Source organism: Cicer arietinum, chromosome 7, assembly GCF_000331145.2.
Source record: "Cicer arietinum cultivar CDC Frontier isolate Library 1 chromosome 7, Cicar.CDCFrontier_v2.0, whole genome shotgun sequence".
In the NCBI taxonomy this organism is placed as follows: Eukaryota; Viridiplantae; Streptophyta; class Magnoliopsida; order Fabales; family Fabaceae; genus Cicer; species Cicer arietinum.
The window spans coordinates 21,996,825-22,016,959 of record NC_021166.2 but is presented as its reverse complement, the minus strand read 5'-3'; the positions used below and the strand labels follow the sequence as shown (position 1 = coordinate 22,016,959).

Sequence of the window (20,135 nt, the reverse complement as noted above, 5' to 3'; positions counted from 1 at the left end):
CCCTACTCCCCCCCCCGGGTGCCAACAAAAAAACTCTCTCTCTCTCAAAAGGTAAAAATAGTATGAAATTTGCCACAATTGATAACAATACTTCACAAAACAATAGGCCAGCTATATTTATGTAAGCTGCACAAGTCTTTGCCATTCCAATTTCCTAGAACTACAAACCACGCACACCAATTATATAATAAGTTCAATTTTGCATGTCAATAAGGATTCAATAAAGCAAGCCCTACAAAACTGTGTTAGGTCAATCCTCTTTTTATTCGGCTCTTTCGCCAATCCTCTTAGAATAGACCTACTCAGGGGTCCCAAATATATAAATTAATGTCACGGAAGCAAGTTGATACTTGCAAAAAGTAATAAACTGCAATAAGAAAATTATATATTACCAAAGACGAATTTGATCTTTGAGTTTTTGAAGCTTTTGCAAGTTGAGATTTTGCTTGTGCGGTTGCTGCATGGGAGTTCTCAATGTTGGAACCAATGTCATCTACAAAATGAAATAAGTGACATCAGATAACATGAACAAGTACAGAAAATAAATGAATAAAGCAATAAATCGGTACCAAAACGGCAGAAGTAATAAGTTACCAATCATGGTTCCTTGCTCATGGACAAGCACAGCGAGATCTTTGAAAATTTCATTAACTTCACCAATTTGCTGCTGTATTTCTTGAATTCCTTGCTCCCTTTCCTCAATGATTGCCTCATTGAAGGCAATCTCATTATCTAAGAATAAAACCTCTTGCCTGTAGCATGAATAATCAAAGAATGAGACACTATATAATGCAATCTGTTGAATTGAAAAGTTTCGTTTCTGATAAAACAAAGGAAAGTTCAGCTGTTCATCTAATTTAGTGATACGGACAATCCTGTTTGGGATTGTGCACCACTAAATATATATGAAAAGAAAAATGACAGTTTTTAGTATCCATTCTTTTCAGCATTATAATGCTTTGCAGATGAATATGCAAGGTATTGCAACAGGTTAAATTGGAAGGAAAACCTTTTCTGACAAATAACTGACATCCGCTTTCAATCAAATTTTACAAAAAGATAGGATTAACTTGTGTTGCAACTCCTTCGAACTACCAAAAAGAAAAACGGAAGAAAGGTGGTTTTGCCATCAATTCTTTTTTAAGGCTAAAATAAGATTTCGTATAAGTAATACTATTTTTGACCTAAAATGACATTTCAGGATGCCACTTGTCTGAAACAATGCAATATTTTTGAGAAAAAGAATATATAAAAGTGTTAATCTTAATCATTAATAATATATGAGAAATAACCTCCTGGATTCCACAAGAAGGGCACGCTGTTCTGGTGTCTTATCAGAATCAATATCCATCTCACTAGCTGTATAGCTGCAAGCCAGAAAGAAAAGCACATGTTATAACCATTGTATGCAGAAGCCATCAAAATTAATAACAACAAAGCACCAAGTGCAACTAAAGAAGCACTGTTGATCACCATAAAACCAAGTAAAGACAAATTAAACTAGTATTTTAAAAGCTAGTATGCATTGTACGGAAACAATTCTTGTTCTATAAAAGGTACAAAACCAACAAGAGAGGGACACAATTTAGCCCATTCAATTCACATTTAGGAACTCCAATAATAATTGACAAAAATCACCTTGAAGGAAGAACTGCTTGTGGAACAAAAGGAGTGTAAGCCGTTTCCCTCTCAGCTGAAAGACGTTGTGCCTTCTGAAACTCTTTCAACACTGCTTGAAAATCTTTCGCAAGTTTAGCATCTGCTATCTTCTTGCTTGCCTGCAAATACAAGAAATAAGGTCAAAGGCATCAAGGTCACAGCACCCTAGAATACAATATATTATGAACTATAATACTTTTTTGCAGTATTCCTTAAAGGATGATGCAAAACGATTAAGAAAATACCTATTTGGTAGAGAGGACAGCAAGAATTTTAATGAAATAAATCAATATATATCTGAAAATGAATGTGTGGGCACGTGTGTGTTGGTGTGTGCACGTGTGTAGTTCATGACTTTCAGAACTTGATCTATACAAATTCTAAGACCATATTAATTTCCCTGCATATGCAGATGATGTATAGCAAAGCACAATGGTCCAAACATACATTAACTTCAGCGTGATGATCAATGTCACTAGCTTGTTTAAGCTTAGCTGATGTATCCTTCACCAACTGCCCAATATGTAGTCTTGTCTTGTGACTGCAAGTTAAAAAAGGCCAGCATAGTGAGAGCCTATAGGTAAAACTTACATGAAGATTTTATTGTGGACAATGTATAGAAGTATGTCGCTGAATAAAAAATATTAAAAAGGGGATTGGAGCAGTTTGCAAGCCAAGAAAAACTAGATCATTTTCCCAACAGCCCTCGGCAATTGGAAGAAGTCTTGTTAACCAGATCCACCTTCTGTCCTCTTTACTCATACATTACACAAATCAAAAAACAACCGTGATTCACTAAAACGTCAACAAAATACATTTCCATTTAGATCAAAGAAAAAGGTTGTTGAAAATTAGCTAAAATAGAAAACCCTTCCTAACGCACTGTTTACATTAACACCACTGAAAAATTCAATTAGGCCTGTTCAAAATAATAACTTTAAACTGAATCAAACCAAAATCAGAGTCACAAAACCATTTCAGCAGTTCATTAACTTGAACCAGATTTTCAAAAATAGGTTAGTAACCAAACTGCTCGCCAAACCAATTTAGCATACCAACATCAAAACCAAAAAACCAAAAAGTTCCTTAAGAGTAGGAATCCTAAAGCCACATTCAGATATCCCCACTCATCTATAATTCTCCATACCTCTACCACAACGTGTGATTCCTTTCAATTTTACACCTCTTCAGCCACCATCCACTAACAATTCTCTCTCTTCTAGAATTCCAAAACCTATACACTAAAATTCCACAATAATTAGCCGATGCAGATGTATAAACCGCATCAACAGCATCTATAAACAAAGCCGAGTTATTAAAATTAACACCTTTCAGCAACATCTACCTAATTCCGAGGGCAATTGAGCTCAATCCACAGCGAAATTTCACTTTTTTTTATTTAAAAAAAAAAAAGCAAAAGCAGAAATCGAATTCAACAAGAAGAACAACAGAATCAAAAGAAACTCAGCGATGATTTAGAACTAACAGTTTCTCGCGAAGCTCAGGGGTATCTTTGGGGGTTCCGAGGGTGTTGACGAGTCTCTGAAATGTCGAAACGGCGGTGTTGATCTGAAAAATCCCAGCGGCGACCGCTTGCGTTGGGTCTTGTTTCCCGTTGATCGGTCCGCGTCTTGAACCGAACGGCCGGCCAGCTTCGATGTCCTGGAAGCTCATAATTCTCTTCGATTATTATAATTTTTTTTCTCTTTAATCTGTTTTCCGTTCGATGATCCTAACTTTCTCGAGAAAATTAGGGAGAATTTTCCTGAGAAAGGGGGAAAAAAGCGTTTACCGGGATCTGTTTGATTGGGGAATTAGGGCAAAAGAAGAGAAGAGAGGAGAGAAGATTTGGAATGCGGGATTCGGTGAGGTGGTTTCTTCCGTGGGTCTCTGAATTCGTTTTTATTTGTGGTGGGTAATTCGCTTATGCTACGTTGACGTGGACATGTTTAAGACACGTGGCGGGTTAATATTGGATTTCTGTTTTTGTGCGTGGCGTCATTTGAAAATCAATTATTGGTAATTATTGCTGTTATGTTCCGTTTTATTTTCAATTGTGGTACGAGGGAGCACGATGGGCGTGGTACATTATGAAAAGGAATTGAAAATTTGATTGCTTTTTTGTTAACAAAAAAACTTAGTTAAAAAGAAAAGGTATTTCAAAAGACAAAAAAACATAGTTCAAAGTATATAACCTAAAATTGTGTCAAAAAAAAGTATATAACATTTTTTTCCTTTTTTACTCAAAATAAAAGTATTTAAGATAAAAAAATATTTTTATATTAAAAAGGTATATAAGCTAAAATAGTTAACGACAAAACAAATAAGCTACAGGAGTTTTTAATATAAAAATAAAAAAATATAAAAAATAAAAAGTTAAAATAGTTGTCAACTACTCCTTTTATTTTAGTAAATTACCAACTACACTCTTAATCTCAATACTAGAAAAGTTCTCGTGCATCCCCTGTATTGTGTAGGTCTGTATTAATTGGATAGTTCAATATGAAAATTGATAGTACATCCTTTTACAGTGCTGTGTGTCTATTTTGAAAATTTATTTCTATAAATAATCATAATTTAGTATATTTTTGTTAGAGAATAAGAGCATACATACTATTGAAAAAATAAATATAAAAAAATTAAAAGAATACAGTCAAAATATAAATAAACAATAAATAAAGTTCATTAAAGAAAAACTTATCAACTACTCTCTAACCACGATCAAAGAATAATATTATGAACTTTGTACCGTGTACCCCCTATTTGTACCCCCACTCTTATGGAAAATACCATATTGTCTTTTTTTACTATGTATAAAACCATCAAAAAATTTACTACTCTATTTCTCACCCAACTTTTGAAAATTACAAAATCATCCTAAACATTCGAAAATTTCAAAATATAAAAAAGTGAATTTTTTTGACAAATTTTAACTTTCAAAATATGAAACTTTCTAAACTTAAATTTCCAGAAATTTTGACAAACTTCGAAACTTTTGATAAATTTGAAAAATTTTGAAGTGTGTTTTTCCTTAAATCATCAAAACTTTCGAAAGTTTTGATTAATTTGAAACGTAATGCTCGAAACTTTCAAATTTTCGAACACACATAACTTTCGAAAGTTTCAAATTTTCGAAGTAATTAAGTTTCGAAACTTTCGAAAGTTTCAATTTATTTCAAAAAATATATGTTGTCTGTTATAATTAAATTTATTACTATTTTTGAAATTAGATATGAATAGAGTTAAGGTTCATGCTTCAAGAACGGTTAACATTATGGGCACGGTACAAAACTCTAATATTATATCAAAATAGTTAGAATTCATAAACTCCTTGCAAACTTTCTTGAGCATGTAGTACATTCACTCTTTTAAACAAATATTTGAACTAGGGTTATTCGCGGTTCGATTTAATTTGGATGATAACTCAAAACAAAATCTGATTCGATCCAAAATAATATAATTTAAATTTGAATAATTTTCAGTTGATCCATATTACAATTTATAATATATTATTTTAATAATAATATTATAAAATTACATTAATGTAACAAATTTGAAGTAAAATATTATATATTATATACATAAATATATCATAGAAAGCCCAAAACCAAAGAAAATTTTATAACTATTATCTAATGATGACCAAAAAACAACATTATGTCAAAATAGTTAGAATACACACACTTCTCGCATGCTCCCTTAAGTCCGAGCCCACAGTAGAATCATTCTCCTAAACAAATACCTGAACTAGAGGTGTTTGCGGTTTGTTTCGATTTGGATGATAACTCAAAACAAAATTTAATCCGACCCAAATTAATGTAGTTTAAATTGTATTGGGGTTCAGTTAACTCAAATTACAATTTGTAACATATTATTATAATATTATTATTATAAAATTGCGTTGATGTAACAAATTTGAAGCAAAATATTATATATAATATGCTAAAGATTAATGTTACAAAATAACATAAATTGATTAGGTTTGAATTACATGAAATGAAGTCGTAATAAAAATATATCAACTTAAATAAACAAGTATTATTAAAAATAAATTTAAACTAATAAATAATAGTTTAATGCAATATACCATGCTAATAAAAAAATAAGTATTAAAATTTATAAACGCAGTTTGGTTCGGTTTTCTAAAAATGAATCCGAAATTCGATCAAATTCGAGTGGTTTTCACAAAAGAAGATCCAAACTCATCTAATAATATTCAATTTTGTGCGCTTTTCAGTTTTTTTATCGGTGTGCGTTTTTTTTTAGGTTACCACTCCTAACTTGAACCACATCTCACCACTCTTTAAGGTAAACGTATAAGAGAAAACAAGAAAGTCCTATGTATGTTTAAAATATTTCCAAATTTATGCATCTTATAATAAAGAACTCAAGTCATATATATTACATTGGTCTCTGTTCTTTTATAATTCTAAGAAATGTGAGACTTCAATTTCAACCTAACTCACACACATACTTCTAAATATGAATAGGAACATTGTAGAGAACAAATTTATTAGAGGTTCAATGTCATTAGTGACAAACTTGTTATCTGTATGATAGTGATTTTGAAATATTTATCAGCAAAAATTTATCTTGTATTTGATAGGTCAATATCATAATTTACAAATTGTCTCGTGTATGATAATTATGTTGAAAATTTTACCCGTAAGAATTGTTATTTAGAAGATATTCATGAGATATACAATTAATAAATTCAACACTCAAAGTACTCGTTCCTTATCGTTAATTTTTAATGTAAGTTAAGATAATAATATGTATGCTATTAGTTGATAAATGGATATTTTTATAACAATGTATAATTAATTTTTATGTGATTAATCCTTTTTAATAGTACTTCTAAATGAGTCTTATATTAATTTAATTATTAAGTTATGAGAGTAATTTTCAAGAGAAAATTTTGAATTGATAATATTTTTATTATAAGTTAGGATAGTAAATTTTAGGGTTAAAGTAGGGGTGTACATGAGTGCAAGTTGACTCGTCAACCCGATCACCCTATCCAACTCAACTCGATTTTTATCCGTACCCAGTCACTTTTGATTCCGACCCAACCGTTGAAACTCTGTTTATATTCGATTCGGGTAATGGATTCAACAATTTGAACACGTAGACTCGACCTGGTGACTAGTTATATTTATTTTATTTTATTTTGTTTAGCAACTCATTGGTCCAATATAGTTTCATTGTTCTTCTAGGATGTCAAGTAGATCCAGACTCAGTGGGTACCCGTAAAAAACAACCCACAATGAATAGGGTAAAAACTCGCATAATGGGTATGGACACGAGGACGAGTAATTACCTGCAAAATAAAACGAGTATGGGTGCGGATACGGGTACTAAAGTACCCACCCCGCCCCACACCCGCACTAATATAAATATATTATATTAGTATTTAGTTTAATTAATTGTTTTCTTTTATGTTTTAACATCTATTGATATCATTAGACTACTACAATATTTATAATCGAAAGATAAACCTTTGTAAATTTTTTAAGAATTTGATTTTTATGAATAGGAAAATAATTGTGACTATATAACTAAGAGTTATGTCTTATTAATTGTGACTTTATAATTATACTTGCAACTTCATATAATTTTTTTTTACAGATTTCGAACAATACCACTGTAGGACTTGCAACTTCATAAAGTGTTATTATGGATATTTGAATGCGTATTGTAACGTGTATTCATTTGAAATGTTTTGAGTTATAAAATATTTTAGTTTATAATACTTTATGGTTGGATTTAAGATGTTTAAATAATTTTTAAATTTAATCACAACAATATCATTTATTTTTCGATCTATTTTAGTGAAAGTGTGGATAATGGGTATTAAAGTTGATACTCAAGAGGGTACGAGTATGAGTATTTTTAAATTGTGGATAGGAGGACGAGTACTATAGCAACTTACCCATTGCCACCCTTATATTTTATGTTCAAGACTTTCTAAAGTCGCGTCGTCGTCCACCTTTTTCTTCTGTTTCAACAGTCGCGCCATCGCACACCTTCTTCTGTTCCAGACTTCTTGTCGCCGCGCTGCCGCACAATTTCTTCTTATTCTTTTGTTTTAGACTTCTTGCAATCGTGCCGCCGCCCACCTTATTCTTCCGTTCTAGATAAATTTTTTTTTTTTTTTTATCAAAGTAAGGTGTGTAGCGTATGTTGTCCTACATTATCTATGTCATTCGGGCAAGATATATATATATTTTTTAAATTATTAACTATATTAATTTTTATGATAAATTAAATTTTATGTAATAAAATGTTGGATAAATTAAAATACAGTTGTGAAGAAACTTTATCAATAAAAATTATTGTGAAGAAAACTTCATTTGAATTAAATACTATTTATTTAAATGTTATAATTTGTTATAGTGTTTATTTATTTAGATAAAATGATAAATAAATTTATGGCGTATGAAATATAATATTTAGATTAATCAATAATTGTTGTAAATTTTACAAACATTTCATCATAGTATTTAATATCAATCGATGAATATTTCTAAAAAATTATTCATCATAATATTTAATATCAATCGATTAATATTTCCAAAAAGTTAATATTAAATATGATGAATCTAGTTTAAATTTGTTTACATTTAAATCTATTGAACACTGCTTTTTAGTATTTTATTTGATAATAGCAAGTACTTTAAAATAAACAAATGAAAGTAGCTTAGTAAACTAAAATGTGGTGAACAACAAGACTATATTGAATATGAATAAGGTACTTTCAATATCATATTTCATCATCATGTCATATCATAAACACAATTTACATAATCATTTTTTTATCACTTAATCACAATCATAAGTTAATCACATCATTTACATATATTACATTGTTCGCTAAGAATGCACGACAATCACTCTCAGATTCATTGCAACACATAAATATATGATGCTTCTTATTTACACATAATTTATCATATATTAATCACTCGTATATAAATATATTTCATCACACATTTTATGTCACATAATATCAGTTTTTAAGTATTTAATCACAATAATTTGGAATTGACTTATATTTTACAAGAACGTGGATTCAACTTCCACCACGTAAGAATAACGAGTAATCTGTATGTAACTCTAGCAGTGCTCCCTAAAGCATGGAGTCTTAGTGTCTCCACATACCCAACTCACACTTTGTATAAAATCAATCTCACCTAAACTTTAATGAAATAAAAAACTAAAAGGTCATTTACTTTGTGTAAATATTTTCTATTATCATTTCATATAATTTGTGTTAAATTTATTTGTTAATAAAGAGATAATAGACTTTTGAAGTGAACAATTGTCTAGCTACTTTTATATAAACAATGAAAATACTAAAAAAAATGTTTTCATTATTTTCATAAGTACATATTCATTAACATTTCATCTTATCTCGATGACGGCGATTTACCTCAAAATCATCTTATCAAAGTAAATTGAACACACATTTTAGAAAATGAAACCAAAAAATGTTTTCACAAAGTAGAAAGTCTTTTATGTTAACGAATTTCACCAATTTTACACTTAAATCTCTTTAGAATTAAGAAAATACTAAAATATTACGGAATCTTGTGTTTTCAAATATCTTAAAATTTAAAATATATTTTTTTCAATATAAAACTTTTATTTTTGACTCCATAAACTTAAGGCACTTGTTAGTAAAACCTTTAAAATTACTGCATCCGTCTCATTTTAAATGTCTCAATTGAGTTTTGCACAATTCTTAAAAATAGATTAATTGTGTTGAGTTTAATGATAAAATTAGTTTCATTTACTCAAATATCCTTATTAATTATAATTAATAGATAAATTTGATCAGTTAAGATACAACAATTTACTAGAGACCCTTTCAACACTCTTACAAGGCACTACATGGCTTTTTTCAACCCTTACTTGAGGCTTTTTTTCAAGCTTACTTCAATGCCTTTTTCAACGTTTGCTTCAAGTCTTTTTTAACACTTGCTACATGGTATTTTTTTTACATTAGACCCAATGACATGCACAATAACATTAGACCCAATTTCAGCTCTAATCTCACTTACAACACTAGACGCAATGTTAGTCCCCACATTCTCCTCAAAATAAGCCCCAAAGTTAGGGGTGGGCAAAGTTCAGTTCTGAACTAGAACCGTTTGAAAATTGAACCGAACTGGTTTTTAGTTTGGAAAAACCAAACTGAACCGGTTTTCAGTTCAAAGAACCGAACCGAACCGGTTTTTAAAAGTGGTGCACCGGTTTATTATTTTGAACCGAACCGGACTGGTTTAACTTAATTTTTTTGTTCATATAGGCCAAAATTTACATAATTACCCCTAATTACTTCTAAAAAAATTTCGGTTCAAGTTTTTTGAAATAAAAACCGGTTCGGTTTGGTTTTTGATTTGAAAAACCGGTTCGGTTCAATTCTAGTTTTACAAAATCAGTTCGAAAACAGTTCGGTTCTTAAACCAGTTCAGTTCAAAACCAGTTCGGTTCGGTTCGGCAGTTTGGTTCAGTTTTTGGTTTTTTTGAACACCCCTACCCAAAGTCATTAAGCCCAATGTCACTCCCCACATCCTACTCAATGTTTTCAATTACAATGGAATGTGACATTGGATGCACAATAAACAAATGTGGATTCCATATGCTTCTTTGCTAAATTATGCCTCCTAAACGCACCTTTGTCATCTTTTGTGCATCCAATAAGTGTGTTTGTGTCATTGGATTAACAATAATGCCATTTGCGTCCTCCCTAGGCTTATTCTAATCCATTTTGGTTGTTTGATCAATCTTGTGCATCCAATAAGTGCGTTTGTGTCATTGGATTAACATTTAGGTCATTTTGTTCCTCCTTAGGATTTGTCTAATCCATTTTGGTTGTTTAACCAATCTTGTGCATCCAATAAGTGCGTTAATGTGATTGGATTAATATTTAGGTCATTCTCATCATCCTTCGACTTATTCTAATCATTAAGGATTTTTAACCAATCTTGTGCATCCAATAAGTGGGATTGCGTCATTGGATTAATGATCATAGCATTTGGGCACATGTTTCCCATATGAATGAGATGAGTCATGATAGCAACGTGTACACATGAATAATTCATCACCTTCAAATTACCTAAAGTCTTTAAAAAAGACCATGAATTTAATCCACGTTGTCTCCACTTCAAGGTAACCTGTATGATTAAAATTCTCCAAACAACCCCATTATTGCACACTCAAATATACTCTCCACGATTTATAAATCATAAAACATATCTTCTCACCTATTAACATAACATACACAAACATCAAAACCACTTCTATAAAAAATAGAATAATGACAGAGACCACAAGCAAAAGAGACCACACAGAAACAACAAATACATCGACATCAATTAAATAATTATAGAAGAAAACAAAACTCAAACTTTTTGAACAAAACAAAAACTTTTGTTTCAAAACCCTAAATGTTAAACATAAAATGAATGCATAAAAGAACTTGACCTTAATGTCGTTCATTGTCATCTTTTTTATTTATTTGTTTGTCGCCATCGCCTTTGTCAAAACTTGTCATCGTCATCTTTCCTTATCCCTCTTCTTTTTGGATGCTTTCTAATCTTGAATAATATTAACTAATTTTATTTTTATGTTGATGACTCATACAATAGATTTAATTGACTAATATTAACGAATAAAACAAACGCAAAAAACTAATATGGCCAACAAAAATATAGTTTGAGAAAACAAAATAAAACAAAAATTAATTAAAAATAAAAAACTAAATGACTAATTAAGCCATTTATTTTTCACCATTGCTTTTTTTGTTTTTTTTACTGCAGCATATACCATCGCTATTGCCTATTAGAAACATGTATAAAATATAAAATTTTAATATAATAACCCTTCCTGGAAAGTCCAAGTGTTAATTCCAAATTCCAATAACGCGGTTTACCCTGTTCTACTCAACTCAAACTGAAGTTACCAGCACGCTACTCGCACGTGCGACTGAAATCCAGCACGTGTTTCCAAGTCCTCTTTCTCTAGCTCAAAAATCTACTAGTCGTCTCGTCTATGCACCACACTTCAACTCCCCTTTCTTCTCTTCATTCCTCTCAAACCCCCTCGCCGTTACTTTTCGCCGGACATGTCGGTTAGTTCTCATCTCATCTTATCCTTTTCATTTCATACACCAATCATGCTTCTATTTTCTTTTATTATCATTATTAGATGTATATTTCTACCCCATACTCTGATTGATCGTATTTATATCCATCAGATTTATTACTTATTTCGATGCTACTTTAGTTTAGTTTCCAGTTGGAACTGTAGATCCGTCTCAGTCTTCTTTTTTCCTTTCAGTTTGACACAAAATTTTATTTCCATTCAGTTGACTAATTTCGTGTTGTCAGATTGCCAACGATTCTTTAGCTTCATGTGTTTTTTGTTTACCAAAGCATATAGTTAGAGGAGGACCAATCTCTGTTGTGTTACATTATTTATTTCATAATTGATTATCTTTATTTATAGAACTCAAACCAATACAAAGGTTCATTTTTCTTTATTGCATATTAGGTCAACAGAAGAACAAATCACTTTTCTATTTGGCCCTAAATTATATGTTGTTGACATGTTATATTTTTCTTCTTTTCTATGTTTTGAGTTTGAGTGATTTCTGAATACTGATTAGAATAAATAAAATAATTTTCTTTTGAGAGTTTATTATAATAATGGAATAAAACTAACAATTGTATAATCAGGAATGACCTATCTTGAATATTTTGATTGAAATAAAGATGTCTATCTACCAGGATGCGCTCCCCCCTAAAATGGGTTAAATGGCATCCAGACAAAATAAAAATGAATTTGTTGTCCATTAGAAATGATCGCATATTTTCCTGCAAATTTTATGATACTTCGTTTCAAATAAATTTGTTTGGTAGGACAACACATACACACACTTATTCATATCTCTGGGCTGGCTGTTCAAGTTATATTTAAATATGGATTGTTTCAGATCATAATATATATAAAATTGTTTTTGGCTAGCAACACGTTTAACTTTGTCACATCCTTTTTTTTTTACACAAGATTGCATTTAATATGAATAGTAGTTATTATAAAGAGGAATTATCAATATTCAACAAATGGAATGAGTGAATTTACAGCTTGATAGAAATTATAATATTTATTGATTTATATGTAATTTATTCTTGTATCATAATGTCAATATTGATAGTAATAGTAGACACCACAAGGGAAGTTCTGATTCTTAGTCCTTGTTGTCAATTGCGGATTGTAGAAAGTAACAGTTTGTTCAATTCCTCTACGCAACAGTGCTATCACGCTGCTCTAGCAGATATTTGACAACATTTGTTCTAAATAGCGTATTGTGGAACAATAGTGATTTGTTCCAATTCCGCTACGCTATAGCACTATAGCCTCTATTTAACAACATAGTTCTTAGTAAGTACAGATCAGAAGATATATGCTTTGATTTTGTCCTTAGGTGTTAATGTGTTATATATCAGAACATTAGTGTGTTTACAAGAGGTGGGTTCGACACAAGGTTTTAAACTTCTAGTGTTACATGCATTTTCTTTGCAGGTCAACACTATTAAAGTCAGTAACGTTTCCTTGGGAGCATCTGAACAAGACATTAAGGAGTTCTTTTCATTTTCCGGTGATATTGAATATGTTGAAATGAAAAGGTCAGTGGTTTGCTGGGCTTGGTGGTCGACTATTTTGAGGAGTGCTTCCATTCTTAAGTTTTATTTACAATCATATATTTATTTATTAATGCAGTCATGATGAACGATCTCAAATTGCCTATGTTACTTTCAAGGATCCACAAGGTTCTGAGACTGCAGTACTACTATCGGTAATCTTCCTGACATTGAATATCAGTTATTATATGTGTCTCAACATTTATGAAATAGTTAAGTATGTAAAGCACCAAATCCATTTGTCCTGGATTGTCATCAAAGCATCATATATTCATTATTGAGATTCCAGCGCTTTGAACTACGGGATTGTTTGTCATTATCCAAAAAAGGCATTACCTTGAGTTGACATATTCAGCTTTTGGCTAGATAATGCAGTATCAATGAATCTCGTAGAAAAAAAAAATATTTATTTGAGGATCTTGGAGTGCTACATGTTTAGAAGCTTCTAAATTAGAGGGTTTCAGATGTCTCTTTTTTGTTGAAATGTATTGTTTTTCAGCCCTCCAAAGTATGGGCACACCTCTTTTGGTGATGTGAATCCTCTGTTTCTCAAAAGGTGCTTCTCGCATAATTTATCATACATGTTGGTTAATCTTCAAAGTTCATCAGTATTTCCATCTCAGCTTGTCACATTGCATCCCAACATTCAATCTCGTTAATTTTAATTTTTCAAGCTCCTTGGTTTTTTGTTGATGCAATCCTTTGCTTGTTTAGCATAGACCTTGGAGGCTGCTTATTTGTCTCAGCTACTTTCTTAGGCAATTAGGATTAGGTGACATTTTTCCTGTTTATTTCACATTACCAAGTTTATTCTTAAAGAAAGTGATTTTGGTACATACATCGATGCCAGTCAATAGTCAATTTAAAACGTTTAATCTTTATATCATGGATCATTTAAGTTGATCTCATTGGATATGCATGTTGTATTGATTCATGTGATGTCCAATGCTGGAAACTTACCCTTCTCTGCTTTAGATAGAAATGTCTTTTTACTACTAGAACTATTGGGAAGTTTCCATCATCATTCAATTTCAGATTTAATATTAATTGAAGGGGAATCCGAAAGAGTTTGTTATGCAAGCTTAGGGATGCTATCTGAGCTTGGTTTGCATACAATCCTAGGCACTAGTGTAGTTTATTTGGGCATTATATTTAATTTTATTATTGGATATCATGAGTTTGTAACATTGTTCACGACCTACTATGTTGGTAAATACTTATTCTGGTCCACCAATGTATGCATCGTCACATTGCTCCCCAATAGATACCTGTGACATCAAACTGCTCTTTTAATTAACATTTTACTATAAAATTGATTCTAGAAGGATGAAACTGGTAGCATTACTAATACTAATCATTGAAGGACCAATTTGATATTACTGATAAATGAGAAGCTATGTGATGTCATGTATATTTTTGTAGAATTAAATTAAGTGTCTTGTTCCTTTAATGTAAAAATTTGTATAGCCAGGCAATTATATCAAAATTTAACTGAGTTTTCATTATATCAGGGAGCAACAATAGTTGATTTGTCAGTTAACATAACTCTGGATCCAGATTACCGGCTTCCACCTGCTGCCTTGGCATCATCTGTAAGCCTTGCGAAGCCTCTAGTTAATATGATTAAGTAACTAGGTTAGTTTTTTTTATAACAAATCTGTAATATTTTTCAGGTCACAGAAGGTAAAACTCCTGGCGGTGCCGACTCTGCTTTACGAAAGGCAGAGGATGTGGTCACCAGCATGCTTGCCAAGGGCTTTATCTTGGGTAAAGATGCTGTGAACAAAGCAAAGGGTTTTGATGAGAAGCACAAGTTAACTTCAACAGCCTCAGCGAAAGTTACGTCTTTTGACCAAAAACTTGGGATTAGTGAGAAATTAAGTGTCGGTGCTTCGGTTGTGAGTGATAGAGTTAAAGAAGTGGATCAAAAGTTTCAGGTTTCGGAGAAGACCAAATCAGCATTTGCAGCTGCTGAACAGAAAGTCAGTACTGCCGGGTCTGCTATAATGAAGAACCGGTATGTACTCACCGGTGCTTCATGGGTGACAGGTGCTTTTAGTAAGGTTGCTAAGGCAGCTGGGGATGTAGGACAGAAGACAAAAGAGAAAGTGGAAAATGCAGAAGAGGAACAGCACCGAAAAGTCGAAGACCAGTATGCGCAGGTCCTTTCAGAGTCTCCAAAAGCAGCAGCAACAAGTGAACTGCACTCTTCCAAGCCTGCTCCTGCTCAGGGTTTGATCCTCTGATTCACTTCTTGTATATACCTTTTTTAAAACTCCTGCAAATTGTTTCAATGTGAGCACACCTTTGACAGATTTTACTAATCACTTGGACAAGGTTGCAGCTATTTGATTTTCTTTTATAAGCAAAGAGAAATTGAATTTCCCAACTTTGAAATTATATGCTTGTTATCTTTTTGCCCATTCACTACTGACTCCATGGAGAAAAAAGATAAGGGATTGGAAAGCTTTTCCAGTATACATTTCTCGTATTGCTTTTCTTTGTTGTTGTTGTTGTTGGGAAACTTTGGAAATTTTATTATGACACAAGGGTGGAAATTGCAGGATTATGAGATCCTCCAAAATCATGTCCGTTGTGATTTTAATTTTTTGGTATAAATAGATATTTGATTAAATTAGTTTTTTTAAAGAAAAGTTAAATGAAAACAGCTGAATCATAAGTGCGTAGACTAGACCATCCACAATGAAATGTCTACTTCACTATATATTTTTACAAAAGCCCTACGTCACTTGACTCACTTGAGTAGTGTAAGATTTTAGTAAATCAATTGCCAAAAGATAATATGTTAACGAATTTAAGTTATATTTTAAGATCTAGATGTATATTTTTATTCAATCTAACTTTACGTGTTAGAGAATCATCAAATTTTATATAATATTTTTTAATTCAATTTTATTGTAATACTTTTTAAGTATGTCAAAAAATAATGTAGGTTATTATTCAATTTATTTAAATTACAGAAAATATAATCAAATAATTGAATTTAAATGATTAATGAGTTTTAGTTAATGATAAATTATTCGATAAATTCGTGTTTGAATTATGATTGAAATAAATTTTTAAATATTTTACTTCTGAGTTGTACTCTGTTATTAGGGGCTTATTTTCTTGAAGACTAGAGGTTAAAATCAAAATAATTATAAAACATGTTACCACAACTATGATTTCACATAAAATATTATTTATTTAAGTAAATCGGTTTGGTTGACTTAAAAGGTTTTTTTAAGTTATATGTAATATGTTATTTTTAAATAAATAGATTTTTAAAATAAAAGAATTTAACTTTATTTGAAAAAGGGTATTGTCTAACGTAGTTTAAGTCACATGCGTTTATCGGTTGGTGCTCTTTACTCCCACTTTTATGTGAGACATATTTAATACTACCTATATTATTAATACCAATTCCCTTTTTTTTTTGACTATTATTAAAAAAAAGTTATTAGAGTTGTTGATGTGTTTATTTTTATATTAATGTTCTTAAAATAATATTTTTATTTGAATGTATTAAACTTAACTTTTTATATTTTAAAATAAATTAATAATATTAATAAGAGATATATTTGAAAAAGATAAATAAATGATGCATCTAATAAAATTGAAAGAGTATTTACATTTAGAGACAATTTTTTTTTTCTTCTCAAATGATGTTTATAAATAATAACAAATATAGTTTTTTTTTATTTTTTTTATTATGTTGAATTCGACAAGTTGAACACTTATCATCTACAAACATTAACCAAATAAAAATTAATACACATTAAAAAGTTAAAAATGAGCGATGTGCAATAATTCACTTAAGATCCGAACAGAATAGCTCAAATGTAAATGCTTTAAGTTTCTAAAAGTATCTCTAAAAATATGTATAGTGATATATGTTACATTTACCGTACACAACTTAAATTGGTGCGGAACGAATGGATATAATTGTCAGCCTCAAGGGAAGGCAATTGACTCTGTCGCCAATTTGGTTGTCGCTTGGTTGAAACATGACATTGAGTTGAATACTTGGATTTCATAAAAAGTGTAGAAATGATATTTAAAATAAGAGAAGAGTGCTCTTAGCATGATTTGAGGCACTGATACAAGATACACAACGATGAACAAGTAGACATATGCATCATTAGAGTAGTGGTTGGTTGCTATGTTGAAATAATGTTGTGGTTGCGGTAATCAAACCATTTGTGATAGCACACAAAATTTAAATTGTATTCCATAAACGCCATCGACGATATAATTAAATGCAAAGTTTATATTTATGTATTAACAATATAAATTATACATGCATTCAAATAATCTCCATCAAGTAGATATTTATGCATTTTTTGACGGACATCATGTAGACATTTATTAAGAAATATTACAAATAGTATTTTTTTACTAATAATATTATAACAAAAAGACATTATGATAAAATACGACCGGAGTTTGTGAATATCAAATTGTTTTTTTTTTACTTGTGAACAAACAGTAATGGTAGGAGTACTTTTTATTTATTTATTTATCATGTCGACCCACATAACTACCACAACTACATTATTGGAAACAGGGACGGATATAGTAAGGGGACAATCATGGATTTGGCCCCACCCTCCCTTTTTTCATAACATACTTTTAATTAATTATTTGATTTTAGTTTTAATAATAACTAAAATATGTGTATTAAAATAAAGAAAATAAGATTGTCACATTTATTAATTTTACATATTAAAAAAAAAGAATACAAATAAAAGAAATATAATATAACTTTATTATATTATTTTTATTATACATTGAAATATTTATCATTATCATAAATATAATATGAAATATGATGATTTGAGGTCATACAAATATTATTAATTAAGTGGAATAGTTGATATAAAGTAATTTTTATCAATTAAAAACTAAAATTGGCATTAGTTTTGATTTTCTATTTAAATGTAACACTGATTGTATGACTTAAATACTTATGATAGTTTTTTTGACTCTATGTAATAGTTATCTTGATGGGTCATTGATGGGAGACATGACTTAAAAGAATATTTTTTAAAAATTTAGTGAAATTTACATTTCTATCGGTAAATAAATTTGTTGAGAAAAATATATTATATGTCTTTTGTGGATTAAGAATTTTATTGTATAAATTAATTATGATAAAATCTATTAAATTTTTAAAATTAAAAATAAAATAAATATATTTTAAGAAAAATATGTTATTTTTCTTAAATTAAAAAAAATTTAAGTTGAGAAAAAGTATGTTAGAAAATGTGTTGATATTATTTTTTTTGAAAATCAAATTAAGTAAATATTAAGTGTGTTCGTAAATAATAATTCAACTAACAACTGTTAATATTGTTAAATTAAATATTTTATTTCAGGTTCGAATCTGAAATCTCATAATTTTATAAATTAATTATGATGATATTGTAAAGCAGTAATAAGAACTTCTAATGCAATGGATAAACTGTGTTAGTTTTTCCTTATTCAAAAGCAAAGCTAGCTGGCTTTAAATAAGCCTTACAAGTAACCAACAATAGAAAAACTAGAAATAATAATCCTAACAAACTAGAATAATTCAAATGCTTATTCAGCTCCTAGAAAATAGCTTATTAATTACAACAATAGTAACAGACCTTAAAAGCAAAGACTAATTCCTAGTCAAGATTCCAACAAATTCCTCCCCTTACACTGAAATGCTCATTGAGCATACAATATAATTTTCAAGTGGTTGTACTCCCAATGCCCTTCGAAGTGTCACAAACTGATTCAACTTCATTGGCTTTGTCATAATGTCTGCAACTTGTTCTTGTGTTCCACAGAAAATTAACTTAACTACTCCCTGATTTGAAAGATCACGTAAATAATGATATCTAACATCAATATGTTTAGTCATTCGATGCAACACAGGATTTTTAGAAAGTTTGATTGATGAAGTATTGTCATAGAGAATGTCAATACACTCACAATTTTCAGCTCAAATCTGTTTAAGAACACCTTTCACCCAAACACAATGACAAGCACAGGAGGTTGCTGCCACATATTCAGCTTCTGTGGAGGATAATGTAACTATGGCCTGCTTCTTTGAGCTCCAACACATAGCTGCCTCACTTAGCATAAAGACATAGCCAGAAGTACTCTTTCTGTCGTCCACATCTCTTGCATAATCACTATCAGTATATGCCAAAAGTTTCGAAATTTTTCTTCTGTAAAACAGACCAAAATCCAGTGTACCTTTTAAATACCTCAAGGCTCTTTTAGCAATCTGCATGTGTTTCTCCTTTGGATTAGCCATGTAACGTGAAATCAAGCACACTACATACATCATATCCGGACGTGTTGCTGTCAGATACATTAGACTGCCTACCAATTGCTTGTACAAGGTTGGATCAACATCTTCTCCATCTTCTCTTGTCAACACAGTTCCTGGCACTATTGGGTTTTTGACAGAATTACAGTTCCACATATTGAACCTTTCCAGAACCTCTCTTGCATATTTCTTTTGGCATAAGTGAATTCCATTTGCATTCTGACTTACTTCAACTCCCAGGAAGAACCTCATTTTGCCAAGGTCCGTCATCTCAAATTCTTTCTTCATTGATTGCTTAAACCTTGCACAAAATTCTTCATCATTTCCAGTATATATCAAGTCATCAACATAGAGACTTACCATGATTGCTCTTTCTTCTCTTCTTTTGATGAATAGAGTATGATCATGGCTACTCTTTGTAAATCCTTCTTTCTGGAAATAACTCTCGATTCTGCTAAACC

General features: G+C 30.6%; 3 protein-coding genes across 3 annotated transcripts in view; 1 reads left to right on the top strand and 2 right to left on the bottom strand.

The window, feature by feature from the left end:
• The window catches only part of LOC101513741 (syntaxin-22), a 4,807-nt gene extending 1,266 nt beyond the window's left edge, over positions 1–3,541 (bottom strand). The window contains exons 1-6 of the mRNA XM_004509690.4: positions 3,146–3,541; positions 2,107–2,200; positions 1,639–1,778; positions 1,293–1,367; positions 595–752; positions 393–493 (exon numbers count right to left, since the gene is read on the bottom strand). Coding sequence (XP_004509747.1) covers positions 393–493; positions 595–752; positions 1,293–1,367; positions 1,639–1,778; positions 2,107–2,200; positions 3,146–3,333 — 756 coding nt within the window. The 5' untranslated portion in view covers positions 3,334–3,541. The remainder of the gene's footprint in view (positions 1–392; positions 494–594; positions 753–1,292; positions 1,368–1,638; positions 1,779–2,106; positions 2,201–3,145) is intronic.
• An 8,033-nt stretch (positions 3,542–11,574) lies between these two features.
• LOC101513427 (binding partner of ACD11 1) lies at positions 11,575–15,845 on the top strand. The gene is made up of 5 exons (XM_004509689.4): positions 11,575–11,794; positions 13,249–13,352; positions 13,447–13,522; positions 14,879–14,959; positions 15,041–15,845. The coding sequence occupies exons 1-5, from the start codon at positions 11,789–11,791 to the stop codon at positions 15,611–15,613; spliced, it is 840 nt and encodes a 279-aa protein (XP_004509746.1). The 5' UTR covers positions 11,575–11,788; the 3' UTR covers positions 15,614–15,845.
• A 3,496-nt stretch (positions 15,846–19,341) lies between these two features.
• LOC140918710 (secreted RxLR effector protein 161-like) lies at positions 19,342–20,037 on the bottom strand. The gene has a single exon (XM_073363504.1). It carries the CDS (start codon positions 20,035–20,037, stop codon positions 19,342–19,344), a length of 696 nt encoding a protein of 231 aa, XP_073219605.1.
• Between the last annotated feature and the right edge of the window lie 98 nt (positions 20,038–20,135).